Genomic DNA, 12,727 nt, shown 5'->3' on the forward strand with positions numbered 1-12,727 from the left:
GTGTTCTCTGGTGTCTGTTTTTGGGAAGGACCTGGTGGCAAAAGGCTGCAGAGAGCGGGGTGGCAGTGAATGAACTTCCCAAAGAGGCTGTGATGCCACACTTGTTTTTTTCCTGCTAGCCATGAGCAGGCAGTGCTTGGAGCCAGGCGCTGCTGCCTGCCACGGGGCCTACACACCCTCATCCCGCAGGCAGAGCAGTGGGTGGGGGTCTGCCGGGGGCGTCCGATCCCGGCTTCTGCCTCCCCTCCTGCTTCGAACCTGCCCCGTCCCCCCCGTCCCCGTCCCCGTCCCCCCCCAAGGGGCCACCGTGCCTAGCACCCGGAACCAGTGACTCTGTGACATCAGCCCTGTTGCTGAGGGCACCGCGGGCAACGTGAGTGCTGCGGGCACTGTGTCGGCTGCTGCGCCACTGGCAACGAGCCCTCGGTTCCTACAGCCCGCACGTGCTGCTGGTAGCGATGCGCTTGCTCCCCCTCCTCGTCCTGCTGGCCGTGTGCTGGCCTGCGCGTGGCACATGGGACAACTGTGGGTAAGTGGCCCGAGGCTCTGGGAGGGAGCTGGGGCAACCCTTGTGGGCTTCACTGGAGGGTGCCTGCTTGTCCCCCGTGGCCACACCACAGCTTCCCGAACCCCACGTGGAAGCCTCGGTTCCTTGCAGCACTCAGGCTGCTGGCCCAGCTCGTCTACGGGGCTAAGGCAGGAACGGGCCAACGTCCGCACGCCGCACGGGCTTCCCTGGCCCTGCTGTCCGTGCAACACCTGTGGGGAGGGAGGATGGCTGAGCTTCAGCCTGAACAGCAGCGAGTCATCGAACAGGACGGTAACGAGTTTCTGGTTACAGAGGGACCTGCGGGCTCCGGCCCATGGCTTCTTACTACGGCATGTCGCGTGTCGTGGGTGGCACAAGCTCCCACCCAGGGGCCTGGCCCTGGATCGTCAGCATCCAGAATCCCTGGCTAGCAGGTGTGGGGCATATATGCGGAGGGTCCCTCATCAGCCCACAGTGGGTTCTCACAGCAGCCCACTGCTTCGTCGAGGCCAGGTAAGGAGGACCAGGGAACGGGGATATCCCCACAGCACTCACAGGTGCCCTGTCCGCAGCACCACCTGCTACTCCCATCCCGTTTCCAGCACTGCAGAGCCCGGCTGAGAGACTGTTCAGGAGGAGGCTGCGCTGCTGCCACTGCTTCCTCGCAGCCTCCGGCTCGACATGCCTCGAGCTGAAGGCATGCTAGGGCAGTCGCACCTTCTGTAGCGCTGCTTTTCTCTCTCCCCTGTGAAGCAGAACGCAGGGAACTGCTGGGCTGCTGCAGCACATGTCTCTGCTCCCTTTAAGCCCTCTCTCCATCTGCCTTCCAGGGACATCAGGACGTGGCGTGTGGTGGTCGGGACCACCTACTTGACTCAGCTGGGCCCTGAGTCCCAAGTGCGCGGTATTAGGCGGCTGGTGGCTCACCAACGCTATAGTAGTATCTCGCAGAGGAACGACATTGCGTTGCTGGAATTGGACCAGCCTGTACAGTGTGGCTACTATGTACAGCTTGCCTGTGTGCCCAACGCCTGGCTGAAAGTGTCAGAGCTGACAGACTGCTACGTCAGTGGCTGGGGTTCCACACATGCAAAATGTAAGTTCCTGCAGAATCCTTGTGTCCCAAGTGCAAGCTCGGCACACCGGGGAGGCGGGCTGGGCTTCCTCACAGCAGAGGCAAAAGCCAGAGTCGGCATGTAGGGACGTATGCCTGTAGAGAGATGGGCCTGGCCCACTACCCAAAGCCAGACAGAAGGGAAACACCGGTACAGTGCCTCTCACGACACAAAGCCGAGCCCTAGGGAAGGGGTTCACCCAGGCAGGGAAGGAGAACTGGCAACAACCTCCTGAGTGTTACCTCCTTTCTGTGCTCACAGCTGGAGGATCAACTGCTGTCCTGCAGGAAGCCAGGGTCCCCCTCATCGATGTCAACCTCTGTAACAGCAGCCAGTGGTACAGAGGAGCCGTCCACACCCACAACCTGTGTGCTGGCTACCCGCAGGGCGGCATTGACACCTGCCAGGTAGGCTCACCTCCCCTTCCCTCTCTGCAGGTTCTCGCCCAGTGCCCCATCTGTCTCAGAGGCCGGGGACTCTGCCCAGAAAGCCCATCCGGTGCTGCTGGCAGCCCGTAGGCCCAGATCCCAATCCTGGAACATCCCCCTTCCACACATCCAGCATCACAGTGCAGAGAGGAGAGAGAGCACACCCTGCCTTACAGGCCTGTGGCTTCTTCCTAGAAAAGTTTCTGTAGGCTCCAGCAGCTGCAGAGCCTTTCTGTGCAGTGAATACAGCGCTGGCAGGTGCTGTGGGAGAGAAGCAGCCAGCCCTAGTGCTGACAGTGGCCACCTAACACCCCCTTCATCCTCTCTCCTCCGCTGCAGGGTGACAGCGGTGGTCCTCTCGTCTGCAAAGATAAAAATGCTGACTACTTCTGGCTTGTTGGAGTGACCAGCTGGGGGAAAGGCTGTGCGAGAGCGAAACGGCCTGGAATCTACACCTCCACTCAGCACTTCTACGACTGGATCCTGACACAGATGGGATTTCGCTCAGCAGCAAGGGCTTCTCCAACATCAGGGGCATGGAGTCATTTTCTCACTGCCTCAACCCCTTATCAGAGGCCAACACCAACACAATCGGGCAAGTTTAGCTCCTGCCCCTTTCCCCTTGGGAAGCTGGTGGAATTCTTTTCTCGGGCGCAGGAGCTCCTGCTGTTCCTAAAGGAAAAAAAGGCTTGAGCAACAGGATGAAGAGGATCCAGTGCAGGCTTGCAGCGTACCACGACCATTTCTTTCTGGGGCACTGCCTGCTGAGCCAAAGGCAGCCTCAGTGTCAAAGGCCTGCTCCGTCCTGCCCACGCTCCTCCGAGCACACACCAGTGCTGAAGTTGACACAGTTCTTGAAATAAACTCACCAGTTTTCACAGCTAACCATACTTCAGGCCAATTCAGTCTCCAGTGCAAGGCAGGGACTTCCATGCCTGGCACCTGCACAATGCGGCTGCGGGCAGACAAGTGGGGCACAAAGGGAAAGAGCCACAAAAGGGGCCAAAACTCTGCCTGGTCAGAGAGGATGATGCTTAGAGTCACCATGGGATGGAGGAGACTGGCATATCATGGCTAGAAAGAAAAGAGGAAAAATTGACGTGACATGCAGAAACTTTCGGGTATGCATTAAGGCACACAAGCTGATGATCTGGGCCTGGCATAAACCATAGCTAACTGAACATATCACGGGATAATTCTGAGCATAACAAGAGAAATTACCGACATAAGATTCGGCTGCCATGGTATGGGGGAACTGGAATGAGGCATTGGTTGTCTGGAACAAAAGGGATGTGGTGTGGCATTGCCAGGTGAGACCCCGGTGACCTGAAGTAAGGCAAGAGGTGGGTGCTGCTCTGGAGAGGACCCAGTGCAGTCCTTGTTCCTGTGATTCAGCAATGCCCTTCCTCTGTGGGCAGAAACTTCACAGGGTTCAGTCCAGGAGCGTGCAGCAGCCCAAATATACCCCGGTTCCCTTTGTGTGAGTGGCATTGGTCTGGTGCCCTGCTTAAGAGTCTCACACACCTTGGCTTCTTTACCTGCCCCGTGTCTCCTGCCTTATGAGGCTGAAAAGGATGGCGGTGTCACTAGCTGGCACCATGTCTCACTTGTCATGGCCCCATTGGCAGCATCAGGGAAGGGGTAGTGTGAGCCTGTGAAACCGATGGTAGGTGGTTCTCTCTTGCAGCCCATCCACCTTGCGGATGGCACGTGGAGGCAGTTCTGGCCTTCTGAAGTGTGGGAAGGGCACAACATACGAAGGTGGCATGAGGGAACCAGCAGTGGCTTATTGGCCAGGCCATATCACTCCAGGTAAGACTTGGCACTGCTTGTGCCTTTTGCATGCTGATGCCAGCCAAGGCAGGGTGTCATGGCAGCTTGGCTGCCCAGGAACAAGCAGAGGACTGGAGAGAGGTGAGGACGGCGGGATTGAAGTGGGATCAGGTGCTTGAACCTTTTCTTGTGCCTTGCTGTGGTGGGTGACAGGAGTGACACATGAACTGGCAAGCACCCTGGACATCCTGCCAACACTGGCTACCCTGGCTGGAGCAGCTCTTCCCAAAGTTGCCCTGGATGGCTATGACCTGAGTCCAGTGCTGTTTGGGTCAGGGAAGGTGAGTCCTGCGGGCTGGTTCAGCTGGCATTGTGCATGAAAGCTGGGTGTGGGGCTGAAGCTGTGTGCCTGATGAGTACAACCAGCTGGGGGTCAGGGGAGATCCATGAGCTGGGACCTTTTGTCTGGCCTGGGTCATGCCATGGAATTCCTCGGCTTCCCCAGGCTGCTCTGCTCTGACAACTGCAACATATTGCTGGGCCAAACCCCCATGGGCGCAGTGGATGGACAGCCCCAGTAGCTTGGAGTAGGGAACAAACAGGATGCTGCTGCTCGTCAGCTTCCCCCCTCTCTGGCCATGTTCTTGCTGTAGTATCAGGGCTCCTGTGTGACTCCCTGGAGTCTCTGCCTGGTCATGTTCCAGACTTTTCTTCAGCCTCATGGCTGCACAGGTGAGCTTAGTTCTGCTACTTCCCGCAGAGTCCTCGGCAGACAATGTTCTTCTACCCGCCATCCCCTGATCCGCTGCACGGCCCCTTTGCTGTCAGGCTTGGGAAGTACAAGGCCCATTACTTCACACAAGGTTAGTGCTGCCTCCTCTTATCTACACAGTCGACTTTGTGAAGTCCCATATGGTTTTGCTGTCCAAACCTCAAAGAGAAGAAACTGGGCTATGCCTGGGGGTCTCTTTTGCAGGTTCCTTTCACAGCGATACGACCCCAGACCAGGCCTGCCACGGGCTGACCCCGCTGACCCCTCACTTGCCCCCGCTGCTCTTTGACTTGGAGTCAGACCCAGCTGAGAACTATGATCTGCTGCAGAGTGGCGCAGGGCCGGAGGTTCTGCAAGTCCTGAAGGAGATCAAACTGCGGAAAGTGCTTTTGGAGCAGCAAATGGGGTTTGGAGAAAGCCAGATCAGGAAGGGCAGGGATCCCGCCCTGCAGCCCTGCTGCGTACCAAACTGCACTCCTAAGCCTTCCTGCTGCTACTGCTCCTAGCTTCTTGCTGCTCCATCCCCTTCAGTTGTTCCACACTGGAACGCTATCCAGGACCCACCAAACACCCCCTCTGTCCCCAACTAACCAAGCTCAGCCTTAGAGCTACCCTGCAGCTTTGGCTCAGTGACACCTCTGTCTAATAGAGTGCTGGGGTAGCCAACTGTGGGTTGGGGAGATTACCAACCCTGCTAGGAGCGCAGGTCAGTGGATCCTATGCTCTGCGTTGGATGTCCAAGCTAAGGCCTCTTGACAGAAACCCTGACTTGTTCAGGGTGGGATCATGGTCCATCGTCATCTCCAGAGCCAGAACAACTCCTTTCAAACCACAATCAAGGTGAAGCAAAGGGCATGCCCCAGTGTTCAGAGCTCCCAGCTCAGCTGGAGACATGCTCTGCACCTCTGAGTAAGAACAGAGCTGGAAGCTGCAGCACCATCACTCGCCAGGGGCCAAGAACACAGCAAGAGGAGGATGGCATGGATGGTCCTGGCAGCTTCAGAGGCAGGACCTTGTGCAGCTAGTGCAGAATGGACATGCCTAGGTGGAAAGCAGCTTGGGGTATGTGTGCTTAAGTACCTCCAAGTCCTTCATGACTCCAGGAGGTGGAGATGTGGCCAGTGGTTGTCAGGATTGGTCCTCTTGTAAGGTCTGTGGATCTTGGGGCTGATCAATCAGGTGGGCGGCAACCACATGCCATCCACATGACTGAAAGGGTCTGTCTCCTCTTGCTTGTGAGCTAGTCCAGCTCCAAGTTTCCCAGTGACTTGCACATGCACACAGCGCTCCCACCAGTCGCTGGCCCTAGACACTGGGTGTTTCCAACTGGGGGGTCCCCCGACCTGTGTTCCCTCCTGCCATTGCTAGCAGCCAGGCCTCTGGGCCCACCCCACCCCGGGGACAGAGCGGAGCCGCACAGAGAAAGGTTTGGAATCACTCTCAACAAGAAGGTAGGACGGGTTGTGGTGGTTACGTGCAAGGCTCAGCCAAACAAGCAATCCAACTAGCAGCTTAGGGGTGACTGGCTCCTTGATCCCCCTTTCTCTCCATTTTCCATGCTTTTATATCCCACTCACCTGCCTTGAGTGCTCCCTTTCTCCACCCTTGTGTCCTCCCAAATGAGGGACCTACCTGTGATTGTTTTTTCCCCCTTGCTCCCAGGTTAGCTAGGCTTGTGAACAGATTTGGTGTCCCAGGTGACATTAGTTAGATCACCTTGGACTTCTGTGGCATTACTGATGTGGTTTCCTGGCTACTGCTGTCCCTGCCAGACTCCTCTCCCCAAAATGACCCCAACCATTCCTTCATGTATCTGTGAAGTGTGGCCACCTCTCACATAATTCTCCTTTAACCACGTCCAAAATCTGGTGCTGGAATAGCAGAGTATCCACAGAAGACAAGTCTTCTCTAAGGCCTTCTTCTGCCTGCTCTAAGCAGATATGGGGCACCACCTTCAGGTCAATTTTCAAAAAACAAATCAGCCTTGAGTTCAGTTTGAGGCCCAGTCCTGCTGCCTGTAGGGCCTTGATAGCAGCTATTCCATTTTCAGACAGAGCCTGGCCTGCCATCCTAAGGACCAGGTTGTGCACTCAGTTGTGTGCCTTACATATATCCACACAAGCCAGGACGGCAGCAGGAAGCTCCTGCACTTTTCACAAGCGTTGAGGCTGCCATTCTTCAAGCTACCACCTCCAGGAACCTAGCCCCACTCAGCAAAGGCAGCGCACGTGGCTGGCTCCTGCTTTTCTCCCATGACTGCCCTGTGCTCCATCAGGTGAGCAAGGCTCCACCATCTGCTGTGGAAGGGAGCCTGATGAGATTAGGCTGATACAGGATTTACCAAAGTCACGGAGAATGGCATGTGGAGAGTGGAGCTGAATGGAGAGTGAGGATGAAAGCAGGAGCATCCTTCTTTTCTAGAGCTTGACATTGCAAGACCTTGGCCACGCATACCGGGTGCCACAACTGCCCTTGTCTACCTTGTCCCAGAGCAGCAACAGAACTCATAGACAGCAAGGACATGAAGCCTGTCAGTGGATGTTGCTATGGCTGACGTAGCCAGTGTGGACTGTCCTGCATCTGCGTTTCACTGTGCTGTGTGCACGAAGGTTGACGTTGCTTGGGTCTGCTTGGCTTATTTGCCTTGCACATCACTGCTTGCCTGCAGCGGCTGTAACCAGATTGGCTCTACAACACCCAAACTTGTGCATACTGCCTGCGGTAGTTGTGTTCTCTGGTGTCTGTTTTTGGGAAGGACCTGGTGGCAAAAGGCTGCAGAGAGCGGGGTGGCAGTGAATGAACTTCCCAAAGAGGCTGTGATGCCACACTTGTTTTTTTCCTGCTAGCCATGAGCAGGCAGTGCTTGGAGCCAGGCGCTGCTGCCTGCCACGGGGCCTACACACCCTCATCCCGCAGGCAGAGCAGTGGGTGGGGGTCTGCCGGGGGCGTCCGATCCCGGCTTCTGCCTCCCCTCCTGCTTCGAACCTGCCCCGTCCCCCCCGTCCCCGTCCCCGTCCCCCCCCAAGGGGCCACCGTGCCTAGCACCCGGAACCAGTGACTCTGTGACATCAGCCCTGTTGCTGAGGGCACCGCGGGCAACGTGAGTGCTGCGGGCACTGTGTCGGCTGCTGCGCCACTGGCAACGAGCCCTCGGTTCCTACAGCCCGCACGTGCTGCTGGTAGCGATGCGCTTGCTCCCCCTCCTCGTCCTGCTGGCCGTGTGCTGGCCTGCGCGTGGCACATGGGACAACTGTGGGTAAGTGGCCCGAGGCTCTGGGAGGGAGCTGGGGCAACCCTTGTGGGCTTCACTGGAGGGTGCCTGCTTGTCCCCCGTGGCCACACCACAGCTTCCCGAACCCCACGTGGAAGCCTCGGTTCCTTGCAGCACTCAGGCTGCTGGCCCAGCTCGTCTACGGGGCTAAGGCAGGAACGGGCCAACGTCCGCACGCCGCACGGGCTTCCCTGGCCCTGCTGTCCGTGCAACACCTGTGGGGAGGGAGGATGGCTGAGCTTCAGCCTGAACAGCAGCGAGTCATCGAACAGGACGGTAACGAGTTTCTGGTTACAGAGGGACCTGCGGGCTCCGGCCCATGGCTTCTTACTACGGCATGTCGCGTGTCGTGGGTGGCACAAGCTCCCACCCAGGGGCCTGGCCCTGGATCGTCAGCATCCAGAATCCCTGGCTAGCAGGTGTGGGGCATATATGCGGAGGGTCCCTCATCAGCCCACAGTGGGTTCTCACAGCAGCCCACTGCTTCGTCGAGGCCAGGTAAGGAGGACCAGGGAACGGGGATATCCCCACAGCACTCACAGGTGCCCTGTCCGCAGCACCACCTGCTACTCCCATCCCGTTTCCAGCACTGCAGAGCCCGGCTGAGAGACTGTTCAGGAGGAGGCTGCGCTGCTGCCACTGCTTCCTCGCAGCCTCCGGCTCGACATGCCTCGAGCTGAAGGCATGCTAGGGCAGTCGCACCTTCTGTAGCGCTGCTTTTCTCTCTCCCCTGTGAAGCAGAACGCAGGGAACTGCTGGGCTGCTGCAGCACATGTCTCTGCTCCCTTTAAGCCCTCTCTCCATCTGCCTTCCAGGGACATCAGGACGTGGCGTGTGGTGGTCGGGACCACCTACTTGACTCAGCTGGGCCCTGAGTCCCAAGTGCGCGGTATTAGGCGGCTGGTGGCTCACCAACGCTATAGTAGTATCTCGCAGAGGAACGACATTGCGTTGCTGGAATTGGACCAGCCTGTACAGTGTGGCTACTATGTACAGCTTGCCTGTGTGCCCAACGCCTGGCTGAAAGTGTCAGAGCTGACAGACTGCTACGTCAGTGGCTGGGGTTCCACACATGCAAAATGTAAGTTCCTGCAGAATCCTTGTGTCCCAAGTGCAAGCTCGGCACACCGGGGAGGCGGGCTGGGCTTCCTCACAGCAGAGGCAAAAGCCAGAGTCGGCATGTAGGGACGTATGCCTGTAGAGAGATGGGCCTGGCCCACTACCCAAAGCCAGACAGAAGGGAAACACCGGTACAGTGCCTCTCACGACACAAAGCCGAGCCCTAGGGAAGGGGTTCACCCAGGCAGGGAAGGAGAACTGGCAACAACCTCCTGAGTGTTACCTCCTTTCTGTGCTCACAGCTGGAGGATCAACTGCTGTCCTGCAGGAAGCCAGGGTCCCCCTCATCGATGTCAACCTCTGTAACAGCAGCCAGTGGTACAGAGGAGCCGTCCACACCCACAACCTGTGTGCTGGCTACCCGCAGGGCGGCATTGACACCTGCCAGGTAGGCTCACCTCCCCTTCCCTCTCTGCAGGTTCTCGCCCAGTGCCCCATCTGTCTCAGAGGCCGGGGACTCTGCCCAGAAAGCCCATCCGGTGCTGCTGGCAGCCCGTAGGCCCAGATCCCAATCCTGGAACATCCCCCTTCCACACATCCAGCATCACAGTGCAGAGAGGAGAGAGAGCACACCCTGCCTTACAGGCCTGTGGCTTCTTCCTAGAAAAGTTTCTGTAGGCTCCAGCAGCTGCAGAGCCTTTCTGTGCAGTGAATACAGCGCTGGCAGGTGCTGTGGGAGAGAAGCAGCCAGCCCTAGTGCTGACAGTGGCCACCTAACACCCCCTTCATCCTCTCTCCTCCGCTGCAGGGTGACAGCGGTGGTCCTCTCGTCTGCAAAGATAAAAATGCTGACTACTTCTGGCTTGTTGGAGTGACCAGCTGGGGGAAAGGCTGTGCGAGAGCAAAACGGCCTGGAATCTACACCTCCACTCAGCACTTCTACGACTGGATCCTGACACAGATGGGATTTCGCTCAGCAGCAAGGGCTTCTCCAACATCAGGGGCATGGAGTCATTTTCTCACTGCCTCAACCCCTTATCAGAGGCCAACACCAACACAATCGGGCAAGTTTAGCTCCTGCCCCTTTCCCCTTGGGAAGCTGGTGGAATTCTTTTCTCGGGCGCAGGAGCTCCTGCTGTTCCTAAAGGAAAAAAAGGCTTGAGCAACAGGATGAAGAGGATCCAGTGCAGGCTTGCAGCGTACCACGACCATTTCTTTCTGGGGCACTGCCTGCTGAGCCAAAGGCAGCCTCAGTGTCAAAGGCCTGCTCCGTCCTGCCCACGCTCCTCCGAGCACACACCAGTGCTGAAGTTGACACAGTTCTTGAAATAAACTCACCAGTTTTCACAGCTAACCATACTTCAGGCCAATTCAGTCTCCAGTGCAAGGCAGGGACTTCCATGCCTGGCACCTGCACAATGCGGCTGCGGGCAGACAAGTGGGGCACAAAGGGAAAGAGCCACAAAAGGGGCCAAAACTCTGCCTGGTCAGAGAGGATGATGCTTAGAGTCACCATGGGATGGAGGAGACTGGCATATCATGGCTAGAAAGAAAAGAGGAAAAATTGACGTGACATGCAGAAACTTTCGGGTATGCATTAAGGCACACAAGCTGATGATCTGGGCCTGGCATAAACCATAGCTAACTGAACATATCACGGGATAATTCTGAGCATAACAAGAGAAATTACCGACATAAGATTCGGCTGCCATGGTATGGGGGAACTGGAATGAGGCATTGGTTGTCTGGAACAACATGCATGCACCAGCATGCACCCCCTTATCTGCCCACATGCACACTCTAGGCATACACCCAATGATGCATGCACACGTCGAATGAACCTCCCACGGGGGCACATGAAAACTCACTTGTCTATGCATGCACGCACACATGTCCACGCACGCATACACGTATGCAGGCATACACACGTACGTGCATGCATACACACTCACAGAGGGAAGTGTTGCACCCACACAAACACATAGCCTGTTATCACCCACATGCTCTGGAGCTGCTTGCATGGATGCAGGCTATCACACCCACTCCTGCCTGTTCCCTCCTGTGTTTGGCCCACACGTCTGTCAGTGTGTGCTTGCTTCCACAGCACTGCAGAAGTCGGGCCTGTCCCTCCACACCCAGCTGCACGGACACTGTTCATCTGCGTTCACTGGCACCTGTGCACGCTGGGGCAGTCACAGCATGCCTTGCTCAGTTTCCTGCAGACAAGTTACCTGCCCACCGTGCACATGGTCCCCACACGTCCTGCCCTGTTCCTTGTCTGGTCTCTGAAACTGTCCCTGTGCCGTGCCCGCTCGCACCCCAAGCTCAGAGCCCTAACTGTTCTCTCAGTGTCCTGACTGCCAGCCCCCAGCGCCCTGATCCCTGTGGCCAGGCACCACACAGCAAGCACTGCCATGCCCTACGAGCAAAGTGGGCTCCATGAATTATGCAGCAGTTTTGCCTCCTGCTGCAGCACCAGCCTCCTCACTCTGCCTCTTGGCCCTGAATAATTGATGGCAGTGAGCACAGCAGCAGCAGCAGCAGCCCCAGCATCCTTCTTGTGCCAAGGGCCAGGCCGTTAGGAGGCATGGGGCTAGACACGCAGGAAGGCCAGGGGCTACAGTGACAGTCTGAACAATGGAGAACAGGGAGCAGTGGAAAGCAGAGTTAGCTGACACATTAGAAAGTGGTTGTAAAAGTGGGATGGGTCTTAAGAAATGCTGACTAGTAACAACAAGAAAATCTGGTTGTAAAAGTGGGATGGGTCTTAAGAAATGCTGACTAGTAACAACAAGAAAATCCAGAACAGACTGGTCGCGCTGGCTGGACGTAAAACAGAGGTGTATCTACATGCGATCATCCCGACTAGGACATTAGGCATTCTCACCCCTGCTTTGTCTTTGGGCTGAAACTCCTCCCCTCTGCCTGCTGGGTGATTAATCCTAGACCACTGCTGCTGTGCCTGTGCCAGTACACCACCTCTGGTCTTGCTTTAATCTCATTTTGGATAAACTGAACAGATGGAGAGCTTGAGGACATTCAACTCCTTCCTGTGCCTGTTTTCCGAATTCTCTCTGCTTTTCAAAAGCAAACACAGCAATGGGGTACAGCCTTCCCAGGGTGCAGAACCTTCCCTTTTCCTCCTCGTTCTCCTTATCATTCTCTTCCATCGGAGAACTGCTGTTGGTTGCTCTTTGCACTGTCCCTTCCTCACTTTGATTACAAGGCATTGATTTGCAGGATATGGGCTACCTGTGTTCAGGCACAACCAGCAGTTTGTGAGCCTGAACGTGAAAGTCCGTCACTGCTGTATGAAAACAGAAACAAACTTTGCCCGGTGTTATAAATCGAGACTACAATGGGTCGAACTCCAATTGAAATTTTATTAATTATAGCAAGTAGAATATGAGCAAAACCAGCGCTGGACGACAGGGCAGTCTGTACTCCACCAACTGCCGTACTGAGGAGAACAAACTGTCCCTTTTTATACATTTTTTTTCCCGCGTTCATGGAGTGGTGAAGATACTATGTTTCAACTGTTGCTGGGGTCTAGAGTGGTGGAGATACTCTGCGCATGTGCTAGTTGTTGTTAGGGGGTCGTTTTCTGCCTTCTGGTGGTCGATGATATCCTTATATGGAGTTGTTTTTCTTCTGTTTGTTTTCTTGGGATATCTTGTGATCTGCAGCGTCGGCCATGTGTGCACAAGCAACACATAATTCCATGAACGATCTCCCCTCCTCTTATTATCTTTAAGTCTTAATAAACAATATACTTAACTC

The 12,727-nt window shown here is 56.2% G+C and overlaps 3 protein-coding genes across 5 annotated transcripts; all 3 read left to right on the top strand.

The window, feature by feature from the left end:
- Positions 1 to 92: 92 nt before the first annotated feature.
- On the top strand, positions 93 to 2,957 carry LOC122153390 (acrosin-like). 2 transcript variants are annotated; one of them, XM_042792282.1, is made up of 5 exons: positions 93 to 529; positions 842 to 1,042; positions 1,360 to 1,625; positions 1,906 to 2,051; positions 2,412 to 2,957. In XM_042792282.1, exons 1-5 carry the CDS (start codon positions 459 to 461, stop codon positions 2,763 to 2,765), a joined length of 1,038 nt encoding a protein of 345 aa, XP_042648216.1. In that variant the 5' UTR covers positions 93 to 458; the 3' UTR covers positions 2,766 to 2,957. The 2 variants fall into 2 exon arrangements, with proteins under 2 accessions (XP_042648216.1, XP_042648217.1); XM_042792283.1 differs by lacking the exon at positions 842 to 1,042.
- An 803-nt stretch (positions 2,958 to 3,760) lies between these two features.
- On the top strand, positions 3,761 to 7,341 carry LOC122153394 (arylsulfatase A-like). Its single transcript, XM_042792293.1, has 4 exons — positions 3,761 to 3,884; positions 4,059 to 4,186; positions 4,606 to 4,708; positions 4,822 to 7,341. The coding sequence occupies exons 1-4, from the start codon at positions 3,776 to 3,778 to the stop codon at positions 5,121 to 5,123; spliced, it is 642 nt and encodes a 213-aa protein (XP_042648227.1). The 5' UTR covers positions 3,761 to 3,775; the 3' UTR covers positions 5,124 to 7,341.
- Positions 7,342 to 7,436: 95 nt separating this feature from the next.
- LOC122153391 (acrosin-like) lies at positions 7,437 to 10,645 on the top strand. 2 transcript variants are annotated; one of them, XM_042792284.1, is made up of 5 exons: positions 7,437 to 7,873; positions 8,186 to 8,386; positions 8,704 to 8,969; positions 9,250 to 9,395; positions 9,756 to 10,645. In XM_042792284.1, exons 1-5 carry the CDS (start codon positions 7,803 to 7,805, stop codon positions 10,107 to 10,109), a joined length of 1,038 nt encoding a protein of 345 aa, XP_042648218.1. In that variant the 5' UTR covers positions 7,437 to 7,802; the 3' UTR covers positions 10,110 to 10,645. The 2 variants fall into 2 exon arrangements, with proteins under 2 accessions (XP_042648218.1, XP_042648219.1); XM_042792285.1 differs by lacking the exon at positions 8,186 to 8,386.
- The last annotated feature ends 2,082 nt before the right edge of the window (positions 10,646 to 12,727 follow it).

This window comes from Tyto alba, unplaced genomic scaffold (genome assembly GCF_018691265.1).
Source record: "Tyto alba isolate M040663 unplaced genomic scaffold, T.alba_DEE_v4.0 Super-Scaffold_2, whole genome shotgun sequence".
NCBI lineage: Eukaryota > Metazoa > Chordata > Aves > Strigiformes > Tytonidae > Tyto > Tyto alba.

What these genes read in the sequence shown, in the direction of transcription:
- LOC122153390 (XM_042792282.1), top strand. Translation starts at nt 459, where the DNA reads ATGCGCTTGCTCCCCCTCCTCGTCCTGCTGGCCGTGTGCTGGCCTGCG. An exon ending in GGCACATGGGACAACTGTGG is followed by an intron (nt 530 to 841) that starts GTAAGTGGCCCG and finishes TTCTGGTTACAG; the next exon opens with AGGGACCTGCGGGCTCCGGC. An exon ending in CACTGCTTCGTCGAGGCCAG is followed by an intron (nt 1,043 to 1,359) that starts GTAAGGAGGACC and finishes TCTGCCTTCCAG; the next exon opens with GGACATCAGGACGTGGCGTG.
- LOC122153394 (XM_042792293.1), top strand. Translation starts at nt 3,776, where the DNA reads ATGGCACGTGGAGGCAGTTCTGGCCTTCTGAAGTGTGGGAAGGGCACA. An exon ending in TGCTGTTTGGGTCAGGGAAG is followed by an intron (nt 4,187 to 4,605) that starts GTGAGTCCTGCG and finishes TACTTCCCGCAG; the next exon opens with AGTCCTCGGCAGACAATGTT. An exon ending in GGCCCATTACTTCACACAAG is followed by an intron (nt 4,709 to 4,821) that starts GTTAGTGCTGCC and finishes TCTCTTTTGCAG; the next exon opens with GTTCCTTTCACAGCGATACG.
- LOC122153391 (XM_042792284.1), top strand. Translation starts at nt 7,803, where the DNA reads ATGCGCTTGCTCCCCCTCCTCGTCCTGCTGGCCGTGTGCTGGCCTGCG. An exon ending in GGCACATGGGACAACTGTGG is followed by an intron (nt 7,874 to 8,185) that starts GTAAGTGGCCCG and finishes TTCTGGTTACAG; the next exon opens with AGGGACCTGCGGGCTCCGGC. An exon ending in CACTGCTTCGTCGAGGCCAG is followed by an intron (nt 8,387 to 8,703) that starts GTAAGGAGGACC and finishes TCTGCCTTCCAG; the next exon opens with GGACATCAGGACGTGGCGTG.